The sequence below is a fragment of the Rhineura floridana genome, chromosome 3 (genome assembly GCF_030035675.1).
Source record: "Rhineura floridana isolate rRhiFlo1 chromosome 3, rRhiFlo1.hap2, whole genome shotgun sequence".
In the NCBI taxonomy this organism is placed as follows: Eukaryota; Metazoa; Chordata; class Lepidosauria; order Squamata; family Rhineuridae; genus Rhineura; species Rhineura floridana.
This window is the reverse complement of record NC_084482.1, coordinates 10,395,562-10,418,147: the sequence shown is the minus strand read 5'-3', so window position 1 is coordinate 10,418,147 and position 22,586 is coordinate 10,395,562. Positions and strand designations below refer to the sequence as shown.

The 22,586-nt window shown below is 42.3% G+C and overlaps 1 protein-coding gene across 1 annotated transcript; it reads left to right on the top strand.

Moving 5' to 3' along the window:
- The first annotated feature begins 1,239 nt into the window (after nt 1-1,239).
- On the top strand, nt 1,240-22,329 carry SYCE1 (synaptonemal complex central element protein 1). Its single transcript, XM_061621738.1, has 12 exons — nt 1,240-1,243; nt 2,843-2,905; nt 3,980-4,039; nt 9,026-9,100; nt 10,995-11,042; nt 12,489-12,543; nt 13,533-13,622; nt 15,059-15,122; nt 16,291-16,348; nt 17,369-17,483; nt 20,873-20,962; nt 21,701-22,329. Exons 1-12 carry the CDS (start codon nt 1,240-1,242, stop codon nt 21,750-21,752), a joined length of 774 nt encoding a protein of 257 aa, XP_061477722.1. The 3' UTR covers nt 21,753-22,329.
- The last annotated feature ends 257 nt before the right edge of the window (nt 22,330-22,586 follow it).

Here is a 22,586-nt window from a genome sequence, read left to right as displayed (position 1 = left end):
CACAGTACCCTCAGCATGATCTAAACTGGGGGTGCCCAAGAAAAACTGGCAAACTTGAGAACCCTCCCCCAAACAGACAAAAGGCCACCCCCAAATAAATCAGGCAACCCCTTCAAAGGCCCTAAAAATTGGGAAGGGCAGGGGGCCTTGTCAGGTTCTGGGGGGCAATGGCTGAGGGTGATGTGGTGCTCACAGATACCATGTTGGATACCCCAGATCTAAATGGTCTCATTTCCCTGACAAAACTCAACAGTTCAATTAAACTTTTATAGTTTTCTTTCCTCAGTTTTCCTTTTTTTAAAAAATAAGTAAAAACTTGGGCAATGAGAAGTTGGTTAACACATGGAGATAAACCATAATCTTTCCCCTCCTGAGCTGTGGGAAAGATGGTAAGCCCAGCTGGAAGTGGCAGCTGGAAAATAGGTTAGGGCAATATTTGGTACACTTAATATATTTGTTTAGTCAGATTTACCTCTCTGAAAGCAAGAAAAAACAGGTGCAAAACCATGGCCAATACAGGCCTCACCCAAAAGTCATCAACTAAGGTACAAACTGCATATTGCGTTCATGTGAGCAACAAACAGCACATTTGAAGAAATATTTTATTATGTCAAAAAAAGCAAAACTACACAAATGTACAGAACAACAACAAACAGGATGGGATACAGACAATTAACACACTTTCTTACTATTGCCTTTTAACAGGGCCCAAAGGAAAGGGTAAGTATCTCTTCAACTATGAACAGCACATCTTTTTCTGAAGAAAAACAACACTGGCAAGGGGTGCTTCTTGAAAGAAGCAGCAGGAAGGAGGAGGTGTTCAACCATCTCTCGTTAATTAATTTCAAAGTAAAATACTGTATTTTGCAGCTAAATAGGTGAAATTGTCAGATATGTCCCACAAATGCAGATCATAGCAGTTACTCACATAGTGGGTAAATAGGCAGTTGTGGAAGAATATTTTATTTTATTTATTAATTCTATTTCTATGCTGCCTTTTGGCAAAAAGGCCCTCAAGGCGGCTCACAAAAAACAAAACACAAATACAAAATGCACATCAGAAAATACAGTTCACAAAAATTTAAACAACAAAATATTAACTTTTTTTTTTTTAAAAAAGGTTCTTTACAGGCCTGGAGATAATCTGTCCTTAAAATGTAGTACTGCCACTTCAAGAATTTTAGTCCTCAAACATTGAGCAGCTGTTGTAAAGGATTCGCTCACCAACATCATGTAGTAATGGGTAAATATGTAGTAAATAATCGACTTCTGAGCATATGACCTGCCAATAAATATATATCCTGCCTTCTAATGGTGCAATCTATGCAGAAGTAACTTTCATTGGATTCAATAGGGCTTACTCCCAGTAAGTGAGTAGCCAGGACTCTTTTAAAACAAATTTATATAGAACAAATAAAATAATGAAATAAAGCCGCAAGCAACATAATAAAATCAGAAAAGCAAAAGAATAACCATAATAAAACTAGTAAAGATTAGAGGTATCCTAAATACTTTTAAAAGCCCGAATGAATGGGACAGACTTCATTTAGCATCTGGAAAATAATAATGGCGCCAGCCAGGTAAATATATCTAGGGAGGGACTTTGACAGTTTGGTACTACCACAGAAAAACAAATTCCCTGGTATTCATCTGCCTAACTTTGGAGGGCATTTCACAGACACATACAGAAAGGTCTCTGAAAATGAGAACTTTGGCATTCTAGTAAATCTGAGAACTTGCTATTAAGTTTCTATATTGCTGCAGAATGGGGGTTAACAGCTGGAGAACAAAAATTGATTTTGTAAGCCCTTAAGACAGCTGGTATAGCACAGTGGGGAGGAGAGCTTGGCTGGAAGTCCAGAATCTGTGAGTTCAAATCCCTGCTCCTGTCTCCTGGGTGTCAAGGGCCAGCTAAAGATCACCCCCACAGTGAGTGGCTCAGGGGTTACATGCCCTGCCACCTGCGCAGCCGTAGGCAAGCGGCATAGTCCCAAGAAGCCCAGTTGCCCCCCAGCTGGCAGTTGCGGGCAGGGAAGGGGCTGGCTTATGCAGCTGTGGCAAGCTGAGGAGGCCCTAGCCAGCTGGGGAGGATAAGCCTCAGAGGGAGGCAATGGTAAACCCCCTCTGAATACCGCTTACCATGAAAACCTTATTCATCGGGTAGCCATAGGTTGGGATCGACTTGAAGGTAGTCCATTTCCATTTCATGGAAGCTAAGAGACTTGTACTTTAAGCCTGAAAGGATAAATACCGGCCATCTATCACACAATGGAGTGAGGACTGAATGCCCTGGCTACATTTGAACATACTTCATACAGATGTCAAATCTGAGTGGAATTGGACCTATTTGGACCTATCTGGAGGGCTTATGTTAATTTATATGCTTAACTCAAGATGCATGTACTGATGGCTATTGTACGTATAATGTAGACTTGATGGTGATTTGTTGTTGTAATATTCATATATTGTATCTTTTAAAATGTTTCTAACTTTAATAACTTAATTTTATTTCATTTTTACTTTTCTTTCATTTTATTGTGAAATATGTAAATAAAAATTGTAAAAAAAATCACCCTTTTCATTTGAAAAATGCTGTATAATCTTATTTTCCTCCTCTTAATAACCATGTGAGATAGATCACTACTATTCCCTTCAGAGATGGAGAACTGAGATTGAGAGAACAACTATTCCATACTAAGCAAGTTACAGTAGGCTTATATGGTCCCTGGCTTTTCATATGCCTAGCCTGAAATATTCTTGTGTGACTAACTTAAAGTGGTGGTGGATGCTGAGTTATGGCAACATCCAGACAATTCTGTGTTTTCTTTTGTTATCTCTCCAGAGCCCTGGGACTTTGCAACGAAAATGGAGGAGATATTGGCACTTGTGAAACAAATGCAGAATGGTATTTTGACACTATAGACAATGGTTAGAGGGAAATACTAGGAATTATGCATCATAGTTGAGAGTAGGGATAACAGCAAAGTGTGGAGAGGGTTGCTGGGAACTGGAACATTTGAGCAGTTATTCCCTTCCCCTCACTTCCTGGTACCAGAAAGCTGGGGAACACTTTTTAGAGTTGGGATTTGATTTTTCATTGTAGCAAATGAGGTTTATGTTTGTTATCTAGTCACGACTCCAGAATGAGTTCAAAATTTGTGAGGGAAATGTAATCAAGTACATCTATTCTTATGCCATAGAACTGTGTGACTGTTCACTGGCCACATATGTCTTCATGTCTTCCAGGAGAGAGACGGGACATTGTGCTTCTTGTGTTCTGTGCTTTTTGGTGGGATATAAAAACATTGTGTATGGGAAATAGAAACTGAGTGAGAGTTGAGGGGCATAATCAGAGAGGAAGGCATAGGGTGGCCACTTACACATGGTCAAAAAATAAAGGAAAAGAGGATACTAATTTGCGTATGCTAATTAATACGTATAGATGGCAATTGATTAAATAATTACTAAGGTTTACATAGAATTATAGTATAACTTGCCATAGTGAGAAAGATGGTGTCTAGGTGACCTGTGTGTCTGCTCAGTTGGCTGTCCAGGTGCTAACTGTTGATGGCCATCTTTTAGGCTCTTCTCTCCCTTCAACTGGACATTGACCAGAGAACCAAACAGAGGACTGTTCCCAATAGTAGGATACATGATCACCTAGAGGCAGTATTGGCCTGATCTCAAGCTGCAGGAGAAAAGTAGATGGTTTGTTTGGGAGGAAAAATGTGATGGAGGGATGTTTGCGGTGGGGAGTTTTGGCGAGGAAGAAATCTGCTGTAGAAGAGGCTGTATATGAGAAACATCAAGCATGGTATCAAGACTTGTGAGCTCCTATGTTCTGTCATCTCAATATAATCATATGATGATATATGGAGTAGTCATGGGAAATGTAAACTATTATAAGGAATTCACTGTTCTATTAGAAATTAGCACAGTGTTAAGAATTAAGCTGAAATTAGATTTCTACTTTTTGTAGTGGAAAAACTGGAGCCAAAAGTTGAAGACCTAGTAAAAAGGATCAATAAATTGCAGCAAGGTAAGAAGAATGCAGAAAGGTTAGCATTGTTTACGCCAAATCTTTTAGTGAGCAGGATGTACTCCTGGGCAAAGTCTAGTCCAGTGCTTCCCAATCTTTATGAGTACAGGATCCCCTTTGTAAGCTCAAAAAAATTTGTGATCCCCCCCATGTTAATTGTAATTTTAGTCTCTGTTAATTGAAAAAAATGGTGTGTGGCAAAATTGCATCTCCAAAAATCCCTTTCCATAAAAAGCTCCCTGGAGACAGGGAGGTGTTACTTTCTTTTCTTAACGCAAAGGTTATAATAATAATAATAATAATAATAATAATTTAATTTTTGTGTCGCCTATCTGGCCAAAGCCACTCTAGGCGACGTACACAAATTCCAGTAAAATACAATTTAAAATACAATTTAAAATACATAGCAATACAATACAGTCGACAATAAAGGATTAAGTTACAGCATAAAACAGTATGTAAACAACGGGCATTCAGTAATAGTGATAGGAAGCTTAGCCCACCCCGGAGGTCCCGAAGGCCTGTCCAAAGAGCCAGGTTTTTAATGCTCGGCGAAATGTATCCAGGGAAGGGGCATGTCGAAGATCAAACGGGAGGGAGTTCCAGAGAGTGGGGGCCACCACTGAAAATGCCCTCTCCCTAGTTCCCACCAACCTAGCTGTTTTCGTTGGTGGTACTGAGAGAAGGCCCTGCGTGGCTGATCTAGTCAGGCAGCTAAATTGGTGGTACTGGAGGTGCTCCTTCAGGTAAACTGGGCCGAGACCGTATAGGGCTTTAAAGGTTAATACCAACACCTTGAATTGGGCCCGGAAAGCAACTGGAAGCCAGTGTAGATGAACTAACACCGGCGTAATGTGATCACAGCGGCGGCTATTTGTAAGCAGACGGGCCGCCGCATTTTGTACCAGCTGTAATTTCTGGGTCGTTTTCAAGGGTAGCCCCACGTAGAGCGCATTGCAGTAGTCCAGTCGAGAGGTGACCAGGGCATGCACTACCAGTGGGAGCTGATGAGCAGGGAGGTAGGGTTGCAGCCTCCGTATCAGGTGTAGCTGATACCAAGCTGCCCGGCTCACTGCCGAAATCTGAGCCTCCATGGACAGCTTGGAATCAAGAATAACCCCGAGGCTGCGGACCTGATCCTTCAGGGGCAATCTTACCCCACTGAGTTCCAGGTCAACAATACCCAACTTTCCCCTGTCACCCACAACCAGTACCTCGGTTTTATCAGGATTGAGCTTCAGCCTGTTTTTTCCCATCCATCCACTCACGGATTCCAGGCACTTGGACAAGGTCTCCACAGCCAACTCTGGTGAAGATTTAAATGAGAGATAGAGCTGCGTGTCATCAGCATATTGGTGACACCGCAGCCCAAATCTCCTGATGATGCCACCCAGCGGTTTTAAATAGATGTTAAATAGCATGGGAGAGAGACTAAGAACCCTGTGGCACTCCACAAGTGAGAGGCCAAGGGTCTGAAATCTCATCCCCCCATGCTACCTGTTGATGCCTGTCAGAGAGAAAGGAACGGAACCACTGTAAAACAGTGCCTCCTATTCCCAACCCTCCCAGGCAATCTAACAGGATACCGTGGTCAACGGTATCAAAAGCCGCTGAGAGATCCAGGAGGACAAGGAAGGTGAATTCTCCCCTATCCATAGCCCTCCTCATATCATCAACCAAAGCGACCAAGGCTATTTCAGTACCATGTCCAGTCCTGAAACCCGATTGGTATGGATCCAAATAATCCGTTTCCTCCAAGTGTGCTGACAGCTGATTTGCTACCACTCGCTCAATGATCTTGCCCAAGAATGGTAAATTCGAAATAGGGCGAAAGTTGTTCAAAACTTGGGGATCCAAGGAGGACTTTTTCAACATAGGTCTTACAATTGCCTCCTTGAGGGCCGGTGGCATTACACCCTCCTTCAAGGATGCATTTACCACCGCCCTAATCCCTTCGCCCAATCTTTCTTTACAGTTCACAAGGAACCATGATGGGCCTGGATCAATCAGACAGGTGGTAGGCTTTACAGTTGAAAGTACCTTGTCCACATCCTCAGAAGGAAGAGGCCGAAACCGATCCCATGAAACCGGATTGCAGCTGGCCAACTCAGGATCATCTACTGCATCCACGGCGCACGGAATCGAGTTCTTTAGATGTTCGACTTTATCCGCAAAGTGCTTTGCCAATTTGTCACAGGAAGCCTTAGAATGTTCCAGGGGTTCCTGAGCGACTGGACCGACCAGGCTTCGGACCACCTGGAACAGCTTCCTGGGACAGCACTCTGCGGATGCAATAGAGGCAGCAAAGAAATCCTTCTTTATTGCCTTTATTGCCACCTGGTAGGCAGCTATTGCTGCTCTAACCTGTGTTCGGACATCTTCAGAACGGGATTTCCGCCACCGGCGTTCTAGTCGTCTCACCTCCTGTCTCAGACTATGCAGCCGGGGTGTGTACCACGGTGCTGTCTGAGTTCTATTCAGGGGGAGAGGACGTTTCGGAGCCACCCGGTCTAATGCGCTGGTGATTCCCTCGTTCCATTCCATCACCAGTGTTTCGACCGGGCGACTTTCAGCAGGTTCCAATTCCCCAAGGGCAGTCAGGAATCCATCAGGATCCATCAGGCGCCTGGGGTGGACCATTTTAATGGGTCCTTTACCCCTGCGGAGGGTGTGTGGCATCGAGAGAACAAAGTTCACCAGACAGTGGTCTGACCATGACATGGGGGTCGAAGAAATAGCCCCCAACTTCAGACCACTCCCCTCCACTCCCAGGACAAATGCAAGGTCGAGAGCATGACCGGCTACATGTGTGGGCTCAGTATTACTAAGGCACAGTTCCCAAGAAGCCATGGTTTCTAGGAAATCCCGAGGGGCTCCAATGAGAGTGGTCTCGGCATGCACGTTGAAGTCTCCCAATACTAACAATTCTGGGGACAGCGTTCGTACATCTGAGACCACCTCAAGCACCTCGGTTAGGGAGTCTGCCGTGCAGCGGGGCGGGCGGTCCTCAAATTGGTACCCCCCTCCCACACACACATAGTCTGAAGATGTACAGTCCTGTCTCCCAACACAGTTACAGTATTGGACTAAGATCCAGGTTCAAATCCCCACCCAGTCATGAAGCCCACTGGGTGACCTTGGACTAGACACAGTCTCTCAGCCTGACCTATCTCACAGGGTTGGTGTAAGGATCAAATGGAAAGTGGGAGGGGGGAACTATGTGTACCACCTGGAGAAACTTGGAGAAAAGGTGGGATATAAATGCAATAATAAATAAATAAATTTCAGCTGCTGTATGTGGACCCCAACCTCAGCCAACCTGCTGAGCTTTTTAAAAACAGTAATAATAATAAAGAAGCAGTAATGTGATACTGGTGGGGATGCTAGATTGTGAAGACAAAAGGGTGGATAGGTTGAGGGGGGTTAGTGCTTTTAGGCCTTGGGATGATCATCAGAACGGATGACTTGGTTACAGCGCACTTGGGAAATGAAAGAGGAACAGAAGACAGATCAGCGGGCACAAACACACCTGACTCTTCTGAAAGCATCCACGAGCGTGCATGCATTCAGGCACATGGGAGGAGGGAAGCCCTCAACTGCCACAGCGTCTTGGAGAGAGAGATTGGGTGGTGGTGGTGAAGTGTAGGTGGAAGAAAGGGGGGATTGTGACACACACATTTAGCCTCAGATGGGGGGTGAACAAGTTCTGAGCATCCTCTGACCCGGCCAGATAGGCGACACAGAAATAAAAATTTATTATTATTATTATTACTTGGCTCCATCTGGGCCAAAGATGAGATCTGGGTGGCCTCACAAATAGGGGACAATTTTTAAGAATAATAACATAATAATAATTTTTAAAAGGAGATGGCAGCAAAGCTGTAGCCAAGAAAGGCAGGCAGGCTGGCTGCCAGGAAGGGAGGAAATGTGGAGCAAGGGGGAGGTATAGTCTGCAGCAGTAGTGGGGAGCAGATAGCATCCAAGGAATGAAGACTTTTAAAAAATAAATATATAAATAATTCATTTCTTTAGTGTTCGCGCCCCCCCTGGATTACTTCATGGACCCCCTGGGAATCTTGGCCCCTAGGTTGGGAATCATTGGTCTAGATGTTGAGAACGTTCCTGTGACTTAAAAGGCAGAATTTTCCCAGGTGTGGTCTCAAACAGAGAGGAAAAAGGCAAGAGTTGTATACAGCTTGTCATGCCTATCTCCCATTTGAATGAGGGAGAAATTGCCATATAAGGTACAAAGGCCATTTCAACATTTTGAAAGCTGTTTTTCAGCCTTTGTCCCAATCCTATTTCTGAATATTTGACTCCTGTCACCTGTTCCTGGGGGTCTTATGGTGGTGCCTGCAAGTGCCACAGTTCCCTCTGACACCTCCCTTGATGCCCACTGAGATCCCCTGCTCTTTCCCAATTTTTACAAATTAATTGCTTTTTTATTTTTTACCTTGGGTGACTGCGCTATGAATTGCAGGCCTCCAGCACCCTGCCCTCTTCCTTTCCCAGAATGCGTCTGGGCTTGCATGACAAACTACACCTGTTGAATTTCCCTTTTCTACACAATTATGAAAGGTTCAGGAATTCTGTCCTCTTTGGCATCTGGTCACCCTAGTTTTAGAGGACCTGAGAGGTATGTGTGAGAATAATAGATGGATGGTGTGTGTGGGTAAGAAAATTTTGGAGGCCAAAATGGGTGTAATAATGAATGGATTTTTATAATTATGTTTCATTTAAATTGGCTATTATGTTGGGAAGAGCCAAAGATGATGGTGCTAATTATGGGATATTTAAAAAAGGAGAAGAGAGCTACAAAGACCAAGATCAACAGTATCAGTTAGAGATTGTTGCTATTTACAACAGCAACTAAACTTGTCCAGAATCATCCAGTCATTTAGCTGTCCTCCTGTCATTATTTACTCCTCACTGTCCTTCTGTCTATTCTTAGTCCTTGTAATGTGTCTGTGTATTTTTTTCCTCCAGCCAAGAAGATATTAAGTGAGGAGCTCTCTGAGGCGAATGAGCACAGCAAGACATTGCAAAGGGAACTGGAAAAATGTAGGTAACGTTAGCACCATGTGACAAACATGGACTACACAAAGAATAGAATGGCTATTCACTGAAATTGCTTGATTTGAACAATTCATATGCTTCTCTTGTTGCTGTTTGTATCCATTCATAATTTTAATACACCTCTGTCATGTTCCCTTGCCCCTTACGTACCTTGGCGGCACCTTTTCTGATCTGTAGTATACATTCTGAGTTTCTATTATTGTGGTTTTGAGTAACTCAATCACTTTGGAGAGATTTCATCCTTTTGACTTTCCTTGTCAGTTTCCTTTTTTCCAATCCAGACATTATTGTGAAATGTCCTCATTATGAAGTCAGCTGTGATTGTGTTGGACTTTACTGGCAATTGTCCATTGACATACATGTTGAATTTGATAGTTCTGTGGTTCTTCCCCCCAATTATTTTTGTTTTTTTAAAGCAGTAAAACAATAAACAATGAATACTGTACAATGCTCTGCATCTTCCCTCCCCTCCATCATTACAAAAGTCAAGCACCCATCCTTCCTCCCAGAATCTCCTTTGAGAGCTTGGGGGCTGATGATCCAACTCTCACCCATTGATATATGTAAAAAAGAGGAACCATGTCTCCAAAAACAAATCCTCCTTCCCTTGTACCCTTTCTCTCCGGGTTTGATGAATCAAATGTTCAGAGAGTGCTACTTGCCAAACCTGTGTGAACCAGGTAGCCAAGGTGCATCCTCCAGGCTGTTTCCAATATTGTGCAATTTCCAACCTTGCAGCCGCTAATAAATGCATAACTGACTCTTTGTGGTGCAACCGCAGTTCCCCTGGAGTTGATAACAATGCCAGCAGCGGGTTTGGGGATAGTTTGATAGTTCTGTGGTTATTGTTTTTAATCAGTCCCATAACACTTACATCTCGCACCAGTCTTGGGTGCCAACTATAATTTAGTCCATGGTCTTGGCCCCTCTGGTTGGTTCCATGACTTATTCTAAATGACTGTGCCCTAGAACAGTATCTAGAAATTTTACCTCTTTGTTGTTTCTTGAACACATGTGAGGCAACAAACTGAAACTGAATCCAAACAAGTGCTGTGGGTGGGTGGTTCCCAGGTCCAGGTATGACTTGTTCTAGACAGAGCTGCACTCCCCTTGAAGGATCAGGTTTATATATAGTGGAGCTCCTGGAGGCATCTTTGCCATTAGAAGTGGTTTTACTGGCTAGGAGTGCCTATTCCCATTTCCGGCTGGTTTGCTAGCTGTGCTGTTTTCTAGACATGGATAGCCTGGCTAGTCATGCATACTCTGGTAACTTCCAGATTGTACTATTGTAATGTGCTTTACATGGTGTCTGGAGACTGCAACAGGCACAAAACGTGATGGCCAGGCTGTTAGTGGGCGCAACTGGTCATTCTCTTATGTCTGTTCTGAAACTATTGCACTGGTTGTTAATTGTCTTCTGGGAAGTGTTTATGATGACATTTAAAGCCCTAAATAACTTAGGCCTCAAATATCTGAAAGATCTGATGGGGATATCCTTTTTGTAGTCCCAGTGCTCAGTGAGGTCCGTGAGGCAGGGATCCATGTAGGGATCTGTGGCAATCACCTCCCCTCTGAGGCACATCTTACCACAACTGTTTTCTTTTCCTCAGCTGGTGAAGGCACACCTCTTTTAATGTGTGTGTGCAGGCCTTTGGGGATGGATGAGGTGCATTAAGTATTGAAAATGTCTTTGCTGCTGCTGCTTTTTGAGCTTTTGATGAATTCTATTGACGCTGCAGTATTTTGTTTTAGCTTTTTTACTGTTAAATATGTTTTAACGATGTATTTTCTGGGAACTTCAGGTGAAGGGCAGATTATAATAAATGAATGAATCAATAAGACAGCAGCTAAGTCAGTTCTTCTTTTTTTGTGTGTGTAGTGAATGCTGAGAAGTCAAGCCTTGAAGAAATATGGAATGAGAAGAAAGGTGACAGCAAGAGTGGGAGTGCTTATTTGAGGTTTTCAGCATGATCAAGTTTTAGCACACATCCAAAACAGGGATACAGTCAATTTTCTCAGCACTGGGTCTGATTATATATATTTTTTAATCTGAGTAAATGTGAAAACTTTCCCTCAGCCCATTAACTATTATTAATGTGACTGTAGTGTGGAATGTGTCTTCAAGAATGACGTGGATATCTATTGTATGTTGTCTGTGTCATTATTAGTGAAGAGCAGGGGTTGACAATGTGGTGCCCACATTGTGTGCTCACCAGTACCTCCCTATGGTGCCCCCCCAAATCTCAGTATATATTCCTTCAGAAATCCACAATGCACAAGAGACTGTTCTTCCTCCTAAATTCTTGTTTGCACTGGCTCAGCCTCTCCTACACTGAACACATCCCCTTAAACATGCCTGCATTTCATTGGATGCCAGGTTTGACAGCCCCCCCATCTGTTCTAAACATAGGAGTGGTGCAAATGAATTCTTTCTAAAAACACGTAAAACAATAGCGGATGTTGGTGGCTTTTCCCCCACTGATGCCTACACAATTTCTCTTTTTCTTTTAAGTGTGGCAGCTATTATTTCACACACCCTGTGGCACTTTCTCAAGATTATAGATATGCCCACTGGTCCAAAACATTTGGCGGCCCCTGATAAAAAGCAATATGATTCCCCCTTTTAATCAGTGCCTATACCATTTTGTAGGGGCTTTTATTTTTTTTAAAATATACGTGGCTATGTGTTCCTCTATGCTGAAACCCTTGTGGTGGAACACTCAGCTTCTTTTCAAAAAGTTATAAAGAGCAGAAACAACTGCTTCAACATTGCTATGTATTTTGTAACCTTGTTCTGTTTCCTTTTTTAAAAAAAGGTTGTTTTCAATAACTATGTCCTTCTTCATTGTTGTAATTAATTGCTGTAATAAAAAACCCTGCCCTTCAATATGATGTATTTCTCAGTGGTTTACTGAGATCAAGAAAATAAAAAATCTTTCAGACAATGGTGGTAGTGCGGTGCTCAACAGCAGCCATATTTTTTTTTAGCAGCAATGAAAAAGAGCAGGGTTATCCTATGGAGCAAGATTGAGCCCCTCACTGCTCTCCCCCTTTCCCATCCATTTGGGAATTTGGGATAATCACATTAGTGCTGGATCAGGAGCTGAGGAAAGATATCCTCATTCACTCCTCAAAATGGCTTTCATGTAAAACTATAATGCTTATTGTTAGTTCAAAAGTCCTCACAAAAGTAAAACATGCTGCTGCTGAGCATAGTCTGTTGGATGAGATGCATAAAATATTTTCAGTTCCTTGTACACTAAGAATAATAAGCCAGTTGAGAGTTAGGGGATATGTATATGGCTGTGATAGAAAAGCTGTGCATAAAAAGCGTAACCAAAGTCCTAAACACTAGCACTCATCTTCTTTGTAGCAACTCGGCAAATCATGCAGCTGCACTGTGAAGAGACAGAAAAAGAGATGCAGAGGTGATCCGTGCTTCAAGTGGGTTAGAATGAGACATACATCTTGCTTCTTTATTCTATCATTATTTTGTGTGTCAGATTTCTTAATGTTTTACTTTTATTCCCTCATCCCAGGAATTCCTAATAAACATACTGTCATCAATAGAAACTGTTTGAGAGGAAATAAAATTAAACATTGAAGGGTTTATATGCAAAGGAAAGAGGTATACACCTAGATTTTAAAGTTGCAGTTGTAACCAGATGGATCCATTAGTTTGCTCCAGACAAACCACGAGCTGGAACCAAGGCTTGTTCTTGGTTTTCAGCTTGTGGTTTGTCTGGAGCAAGACAAGCCACAAGCCTATGGCTTAGCTGTAAGCCTATGGCAACAGGAAGACCAGGGAAGAAGCACAGCAGCCACAATCTCTTCTCCAGGAACCTGTATGCTTACAGAGCTTGGAAAAGTTACTTTTTTGAACTACAACTCCCATCAGCCCAATCCAGTGGCCATGTTGGCTGGGGTTGATGGGAGGTGTAGTTCAAAAACATAACTTTTCCAAGCTCTGCATTTGTGCTAAGCCATAATTTGGCTTAGTGTTACATGTGAATTGGGTTAATAAATATTCTGACAGCCTGATCCTATGCATATTTACTCAGATTTTGAGTTCAATTAGCTTCACTTTCTGGTTGGTCTGTTTAGAATTTGTCATTTAATGAGAAGAGACACTAACCTTTTAGCATATCAGAGGCTGCTTTAGCTAAAGAATTATGAATCAAAATGTATCCTTTTGAAATGATGGTTCATGACTACTACACATTGTAATTAGAGCTGTAGCTGGGAATCCAATGGACAACTTTAAGGCCAGCCTGGATGACACTAGTCCCAGGCTAGAGCTGCTATCATATATTTTGCATAATCAAATTCTATTGCATGACCACAGTTCAGAGAGATAATCATCACAACATTTAAGAGTAAGCCTAGTTCTGCATTTTACCGTTGTCTTGTTTATCAGGCAGCAGAAACTGAACCTGGAGTGTAAGCAACGAACTGAAGAACTCACGGCCAAGATCCAGGAAGAGAGACTGAAGCAAAGAGGCCAGAGGTAATTCTACAACCTTGTCACAAGAGTTTTATGCTGCACCATCTTCCAATTTCAATTAATCAATGTATGTATTGTTTTAGCAAGAATGCTACAAAATTGAGTTTCATCAAATTATATTGCAGGTTATCCATCCTCACTCCTCTAGCAAATTACTTTCTGTGGAATAAAGTTGCAATGCTTGTGGGCATGTATCATAATGAAATTGTAAAAATTAATGGTCTGGTCACATTTAAATACTTGGGGACATTCAATTACACTGATTGCTGATAGATTTAGGACTGTCAAAAAGTGCCACTTTTGTTGTTGTTGTTGTTGTTATTAAATTTTATTTATACCCCGCCTTTCAGCCAAAGGCCCTCAAGGCGGCTTACAAAGAAAAATAAACATAGGTATAAAAATACAATATAAAAATACAATAAAAGCAATACAATTTACAAAAATTAAATTAAATAACAAATAACATTATAATAACAAATAAAATTAAATAACAAATAACATTATCATTATTGGCACCACCAAGAAAGAGGAGGTGGTGTTAGCGGGGGCGGCAGCTCCCAAGAGGCAGAAGGGCAACAGGCATTTGTTACAGCAAAGCTGTGCAAGAAGAGTTTGTCCTTTCCTAAGGTGATCAGATGCTTCCATTTCAAAGGAAAACAACTTGGCCTCTCAGCTAGCATACAGTACAAATCAAACTGTTTCTTAATCCCTCTGCTTGTTTTTCCCGTTCTGACATGTGCTAAAGTTCCAACATGCACTTGAATTCCTCCTGCAAAATGGTGACAGTTGGCACATACCCACGGTGGTGGAGGTTATTATGGTGATGCAGCTCTTTTGGACCCTGCCCATGGTGCTTCTTCTTGGGCACTGGTGGTACTGGTGTTCTGCTCCAGGTGATGGTTCCACTAGGAAAAGGGCATTGGTCTGAGGGATGCAGGGTGGGATACAAATGTAATAAATAATAAAATAAGAGGGGAAGCCTAACAGACTAGGCTTGGCCTAATACACTGGATGAAGTCATGACACAGTCCTTCACACAGTGTATAGTGTATGGAATTCATTACCATAAGAGGTAGTAATAGCCTCTAGTTTAAAAATGGGAGTAGACAATTTTTTTGCAGGACAGTCTAACAGTTGCTATTGGTCATGGCAACTGTATGCAACCTTCATATACAGAGTCAGTATAATACTGTGATTATTATACATATGGGAAAAACAAAAGGGAGTGGCTACTTCCATTTTTGCTTTACTTGTCAGGTTGCTTCCCAGGGACATTTGAATGGCTGTTCTTGAATACTGAGTGCTAGACTAGAAGGGCCTTTGGTGTGATCTAGCATAGGCAATTCTTAGGTTCCTTGCCTTAGGAATATTCTGTTCTCTACACTGCAACTATTGTACTTTGTTCTATCTTGTCCTGCTTTTATTTTTCATACCTTCAGATTGGAGTTTGAGCAACTACTTGATGAGCTGATGGAGAAGCATAAGAGTCTCTGGGAGCTTTATGTAAGGGTCAAGTCCTTGTCTTTAGCATGAATTAAATTGTTATAGTGCTTCTGCAGTATGACCGACCTTTGGAGAGTTTATTTTTCAGTTCAAAACGAACTGAATAGTTCAAAAGAGGAGTGTCTTGGTTTAAGAGGCTATTTCGCCTTAATTTCCAGATTCCTGTGCTGAACCCTTGACCCTCCAGTAAACAACTTCCTGAGCAAAATGTTTTCTTGTTCATGAACAGCCCATAACCTTCCTGTGAAGTTTTGCCCTCTTATGCAGAAGAGTTTTAAAGCAGAGTTGGGAAACCTGGCGCCCTCCAAATGTTGTTGGAGTTTCCCATCAACCCCAACCAAAAAGGCCAGAGCTCAGAGATGATAGAATCCAACAACATCTGGAGGGCCAAAGATTGCCTTTCAAAGCAAAAAAAAAATTCATTTTACAACTTGTTTCACAACCCAAAACCCAACACAAAATGGCAGAAAGTCCAATTCTTGCACAGAACTATTAGAAATGTCCAGGCTAGACGTGCCACATTCTCATATTCAGAACAAAATGCATTATATTGCCAAACCATAAAGTTCAGTTCAGCAAGCAACACCTTGATATATAATTTAAGCAAAACACAAGGCTTCATCTATCAGAATGGTGAAAACAGGGTGCTTCTTCCACGCTTCCAGTGGATTTTTTAAAAAAAAAAATGCGTGTGCAGAAACTTCAATTACCTTCTTGCACTGACAAGGAACAAATGGAGTGAATAGAAGTGGAAAAGGAGAAGGATGGATCAATTCCCATATTGGATAATGAAACCTTAGAGATCTTGGAATTCTGTACTTCCCATGAGAAAAAAAGTTTCTCTTTTTTGAAAGAACAAGGGTGTGCAGGGCTGTGAAAACTTACGTGCATTCTCAGAAAACACGAAGGGAGCTGTGGAGATAAACACTTTGAACTCGGGACACATCCGTCACAATCTGCCCACTGGTGTGGATCAGAAATGGCAGGACTGAACCTAAGAAAGAAATTAAAGTATTATGATGGTATGGAAGATCTGTTGCCAATTCTGCAAGCAACAAAAAACATAAAAGCAATGGCCTTATGCACAAGGCAGCTTGCATCTGGAAGCACCTACTTAAGAAAAAAATGTCTTGTTTCTCTCCACTGAATTCTGTTTGCTGTATTTCAGGCCAATGAGAAGCCAGTGGCTGACATGAGAGAAAGGAAAGAGAGCTTGCTTAGTGAAGGTGAGAGCCTGCAGCAATTTGTAAGATAACCCTCTGATTCATGAGTTATTTCAAAGCTATTTTAAAACCATAATTGTGTAGTTGTTACTTATTTACTTGTATGAGATTCAAGCACCTTTTTTCGAGATTGTGCTATGTGTGTGATATGGATTTTTTTAGTACTTAAAATTCACTTTCTTACTGCTGCTAATAGCCGATTCCCATCCTATCCCCTTAGATAGCATGACCGTTGTATCTATGTACGCTATGTGGAATGTGAGTTAACATGTTTTACTTATGGGATGTTCTTGTGAAACTATTGATATGAGAAGTGACAGAACTCCTCATTTCCCCCCATATCAACACCATTTTGTGATCTTAACAAAAACACTTCATTCATTCATTTATAGGCTGAGCATTCAAATATATGTACCATTTATATATGGGAACTTTTGCTGCTTAAAATAAAGAATACTACAACTTTGAAAATGATGAGCTCCTTATTTTTTGTGCCTGGAGCGCATATTCTCCCTGACATTTTTTTTGCAGCAAATAGAAGTATAACATCATTTTCTCTGCATAAAGATTATATACTTCAGTCCACACAAAGGCTGGATGCAGCAATTTAGATTGGTTGGATTACACTGGAGTAGCACAGTAAGAGTATCATTTCCCCTAACATTGAACTAGTTAAGCAGAGAGGCACTCTTTTTAAAAATTAAATATACTGGGTACATTAGTGCTGGTGTGCACATACATGCACTTGAGGAGCAAAAAGAGTTTGCTTTCCTTGGAGAAGCGGCAGAGGTGTTGAGCACTTTAAAGAGAAAGTGAAGTTCCCAGAGCAGCAGTAGAAGGAGGCTACCCATTGCTTGGGAAAGTACATTCTGTGTAACAGTACTGAATAGGGCTGCACTAATGCAGCTTTTCCAAAAATCTTACTTTGGTTAGTTTTGTCTGGAAGATCCCTCAATTTTTGAGACAAATTGGACTTCTTTATCTTGGTGTGTCTTAAAAGATCTCTCTCTACTATACCCTCAGAGAAGATGATCCAGGAGAAACTGGCCAATACCCAAGATGAATTAGATTTTCTCAGCCAGTCTGCCTTTGGTGAGGAGAGGAAGTTCCTGAAGAGCCAGGAGGCTGTAACAGCCCTGTGAGTATAGACCAGAGGTGGGGAACCTCTGGACTATGGGCCAAACTTGGCCTGCCAGGCATCCCCATTTGGCTCACAAGGCCATTTTGGGAAAGTCACACCTACCCACACTACACCTGACATCATATATGATGTCAGGAGTGGGGCAGGAAAGGGCAGGATTTCAAAGAAACAATTGGGAGCGTAAAGTGGGCCAAATTGTTCCTTTGCTGGAGCACAGTGTACTCCCACCCACCCATCAACTGATGGGTGGTAGGGGCACACCTTGCTTAAGGACAGGGAAGCGGTTGCCATTCAGTGGAAACCACTTCACCCTCCCAGTGCTGCTCTTTGAAGCAGCTTTGCACTGTTATTTGAAATCTCTGAAAATTGGAGGTTTAAAGGAGTATGCAGGGCTGTTTGAAAGCCATTTGCAAGCAGCCTTGCAAAAGGATTTCAAATAGCTAGTGCTGTGCTTTGAAGTCCTGACCAGTGGGGCTTCAAAACCCAACATTCCCTGATGTCAGGTGATTGACAGGTGGGCAGCCCTGCCAACCTGTTAAATTTGGCCCACTAAGTGTTGGGAGTTAATGATTTGGCTTGCCAGCCAACAAAGGTTCCCCACCCCTGGTATAGACCAACCTGGATTATCCTTTCTGGTAATACTTGTAAGACCTCAACTAACCATGCACTATTTTTATAGGGTTGTATCCAGTGTAGCGCTAAGTGAATGTTCCAGCAGCACAAGGATTTCTGCTGGTATGACAAAGTATTCCCCCCTCTCCTCCCCCCTTAAAACTGTTCTAAGGTTTCCCCCAACACTCTGGGGCAGATGTGGGGAGGGTACAGGTCGCACATGGGGGTAGGAGAGGGGGGAAAGTTCTGTTGCTCAAGAAGAAATCCTTGGGCTGATGGGACATGTTCGCTGAATACCACCCATAAAGTATTGCGAAGTTTGCTAAATTAGAAAGGAAATTACCTTTAAAAAAACAAATACATATGAACCACAGACACCCTTCATCCAGAAAGTAAGCCATGCCCTGATAAATGTGGCTTAGTAATCTAATAATAATATTGATGTCCTCCGTAAATTCACCTGATCCAGGGTTTTCAAGCATTCAGCACAGAAGCCCTTCCCACAACTTTCCCGCAAAGGATGTTCGGCTTACTGTAGAGCAGTGGTTCCCAGCCTGGGGGCCGGGACCCCTAGGGGGGCCACAAAGTAATCCAGAGGGGGCCGTGAACAGTAAAGAAATGAATTATTTATTAATTTTTAAAAAAAGGCTTCACTCCTTCTACACTGTCTGCTTCCCACTGCCATTGCAGATGACACCTCCCCCTTGGTCCAAACGAGAGGGGAGGCCTTTTGCTGAAGTGCCAGTGTGTCTTTCAGGCGCACTAAGGGCAGGCATCTGCCTATAAAATACATGGCAGATGCCAAAGGAGGCTGAGGGTGGAGCCACCAGGAAGAAGAGGGGATTACTATCACTGATTCTCGTCTCCTTGCACTGCCGCTACTGGCAACGCCCTTTCTTAGAATGAGAGGAGGGCTTTTTGTGAAGCAAAAAGAAGCAAGTCTGCAAAGAAAGGCTGCTTTCCCCCTTCCTTCCTGGCAGCCAGCCTGCCTCCCTAGGGGGAGGGGGTCACAAAACATTTTCAGCTTATAAAGGGGGTCCCGTGCTCATAAAGGTTGGGAACCACTGTTGTAGAGCATTCTGGAGAAATGTTGGCAGTATATCACAAGTCAACTCTAAAAAAATTAAAGTATCACTTGTGTATATTTTAAATCTCTGAAAACTGGAGATTTTAAAGGAGCAGTGGGGGGTTGCTTGAAAGCCATTTGCAAGCAGCCTTACAAAGGGATTTCAAATAGCTGGTGCTATGCTTTGAAGTCCTGACAACTGGGGCTTCAAAACGCAACATCATCTGATAGCCTTCTGTTCATTTCAGTGGGGTGTCCACAAAAGAACATGGTAGATTGTGCTCACTTAAACACATTTCCCTGTCTTGTTCTCCTTATTGTCCCAGTATAAAAAGTTACAAGAAATAGTTCTGCTTTTTGGCTGTGTATTAACTTGATACGATACGTGGTAACTGAGCCAGGGAAGAGACAGTATGGAAGCCTTGGAGAGGAAAGCAAGAGTGTAACTGGATTCCTCTGCTATTGTAAAGCCTAGAGGTTTTCTTGTTCTTGGATAGGAATGCCTCAGTCTTTAGTTGCCTCTGCCACTTGCAGCACTCATGTCACAGGTTGGCCACCCATGTTTTAGAGTGCACATTATGTTCATATGGGTGCTGGCCGGGGCTGTCGGGTCTCAATATTCCTTCACAGGAAGTGTAAGTACACCCTAAAACATAGCCAATGTCCTCTCCACTAAGCTGGGTAAGACTGGTAGTGGTAGGCAAACTGTCTTTCAGGAGGGAAGTTTGTCTGCCATTGCTGATCTTTTCATTGGGAAACCCAAGATTCGTTAGTTCCATTTTGTAAAATCCAATTCTAGTATCTTGTAGCATAGAATTGGTTGGCCTTACGGAATTTCCATTTAACATGAAAGCTGCCATCTGTTAATATTATTAGGTCATCCTTGAGTTTCTGGTGTCATGTCACAAGGAGAACAGATATTTTTCCTGCAGTGGAAGAGGGTATCTGACTCTGGATTTCTCCTCCCATCTGCTCCCATAGGCAGGGCTCAATACAGGCAGGTCCTGTCTAACTCTGCAGAGCAGGGCAATTGGCAGTCTTTATACTGTGGAACCAATCTTTATATTGAGTCAGCCCTAGGGAAAAACTCAGACACTCCAGCTGGAAGAATCTGAAGAGTAACATTAGAGCTTGGTTCTTAAGATCCAAGACCTTATACACTGAAGGAATGGAAATAGAAAAAATGGTAGCACAAGAAGAATTGGCAGATCTCAACCAAACATCCTGGTTTTGAGAGTGAGGCAGGATTGTAACTGGGAGTGGCTGCTCTCCCACCCAGGATGTGCCTCTCAAAGCTGTACTGGACCTGCCTATAGGAGTGATGTTTCAGTTCAGCAGTGACTTCAAGCCCCACTTTTGGCAGGGACTAGTTACACTCTGGAGTTCCTGATAAAGAATTCTGTAGTGTGGCTGATCCCAGTGGGACTTGAATTTGCCGCTGATCAACTGATCAGTGATTACTTCAAGCCCCCTTTAGATTGGCTAGGATCTTCTTTTGTAATGTGTCTTTAACTCAAATGAAAAATTAGGCCTGCAGGTCAGAGATTCCCCATTGCAGGTCTAATAACTAGACCTCAATTTACATAGGAGAAAACTTTGTCATGTGAATTAGTGGAAGAGAGCTGCTTCTTGCCCAGTCTTTCACGCAGAAGATGGACAGCCACTTCACTGTGGGAACTGACCCTCTCACTGCCTTCTTCATCCTCAGGCAGCTATTTCAAGAGGAAAACAAGAAAGCAAACGAGTATCTGGAAGTAGCCTCCAAGTGCAATTCTGATTTGCAGCAAAGATGCGGTAGGTGAGTAGAAGGATGGGTGTGCACTCAGCATGAGTGAATTGAGGGTTCAGCTCTGGGATTCAACTCTGGAAGATTCCAGGCCAGCGGACTGGTGGAATTCAGGGCTTCTAGCTTAATTCTCTGTCCCTGGAACATGGCACTTGATGTTGAAGGTTTTTTATGTAAAATGCAATACAAACTCTAGACTCTGTAGAAACTCTAGACACTATACCACATTTGTTTGAAATATTTGGGATCCAATAGTATATGTGCAAAACTCAGTGCTGGATTCTATGTTTCTCTCCAAGTTTTTCCAATGTGATTTTTCCTATCTCTTGTTCTGATGGGTCTTTATGTCTGGAAAAGTGATGTGGGCTGCTTCTGTCATAACATTTCAGCTTCTACTCTATAGAAAGTAACAGCTGTGACTCCTCTCACTATGCCTTTTGGATCTGTGTTCCCAGTGACACTGATTCTGTCCACATCATCATTGGAATGATGCCATTAAGATTAAGTTTTTAAAGACATGACTAATTCCTGGGCTCCTACAGGGAAGAAGGTCAGGATATAAATTTAATAAATAAAAATATAATTTCTGAAGCACTCTAATCATTTATATTATTTGTCTCTGAAGAAGGCTGAACCAAAGCACATCGTTCATTTTGTATCTTTGATAAGAATTTCCTATATAACTCAGCAATTTTTGAGGCTTTCTGTCCTCTTCTGCTTGCTTGTATAACTGTTTCATCTTTTTTTCAGACTAAAAACAGAGCTGGAGGAGATGGAGGATAGCATCATCTATGAGGACTAAATTGAGATGCTGAATGGTTCAGCACAGGTTGGAGTATAGGTTAATTTTTATGGAGTCTTTAAGGCTTTTACTTTAAGGCTGGTTAGACACTTCCCCATAGGAAGCTGTAAGTAAAGCAGAGACAAACTCTAGTGGGAGCAGCCAGCGTCTGGCATTCTGAATGGCAAGCGAGAGAACAGATGATGAAAGAGAAAAGCTGTGCAAAATAAGGGCTTGAATGAACTCTGAGATGCCAAAGTGGATCATGTGTGTACTGCTGGTCACTGCAAAAGGGCCAAGAAATTGGTAGGATGTGGGATGGCTGTGTTGGTGATGTCAAGGACTGAGGAAAAGAAAGGAGCCAGGTAAAAGATGTGGGTTTCTTGATCAAAGTGGATTATAGGGAATATGGTAGTTCTTCTTAGGCAGGACTTGGCTTTCTGAATGTTGCAACTCTTCTCACTGGATGGGAAGAAATGCTATAGGGCATTTCAGAGCTAATTCTCTCATTTCACCCTTCCCCCCTCCCCCATGGCAGGTTCATGCGAGCAGAAGAAATCTTGCTTTTAGTATATAAAAAAAATATCCCTGAGGAATGCTAGGTGCCTTGTTTCACTCTCAACTTCGGCAAGCCATTTGTTGTTACTAGGAATTTATTATCTCTGTTGTTAATAAAGTGGTTTGATGGAATCTTTGTTGACCTCTTAATGCTCATTGCTGCAAAAACACTTTAGGTATGATCCTCATCTACAGGAAAAACGTGTTTTCCTGCAGTGGAGAAGGGGATCAGCTGGATTGTCCCTCCCACTTGCTCTACTATGCAGGATTATGTAAATTAAGCACACTCACCAGGAG

Coding starts and splice junctions, on each gene's coding strand:
- SYCE1 (XM_061621738.1), top strand. Junction 9,101..10,994: donor GCAAAGGGAACTGGAAAAAT/GTAGGTAACGTT, acceptor TTGTGTGTGTAG/TGAATGCTGAGAAGTCAAGC. Junction 20,963..21,700: donor TTGCAGCAAAGATGCGGTAG/GTGAGTAGAAGG, acceptor TCTTTTTTTCAG/ACTAAAAACAGAGCTGGAGG.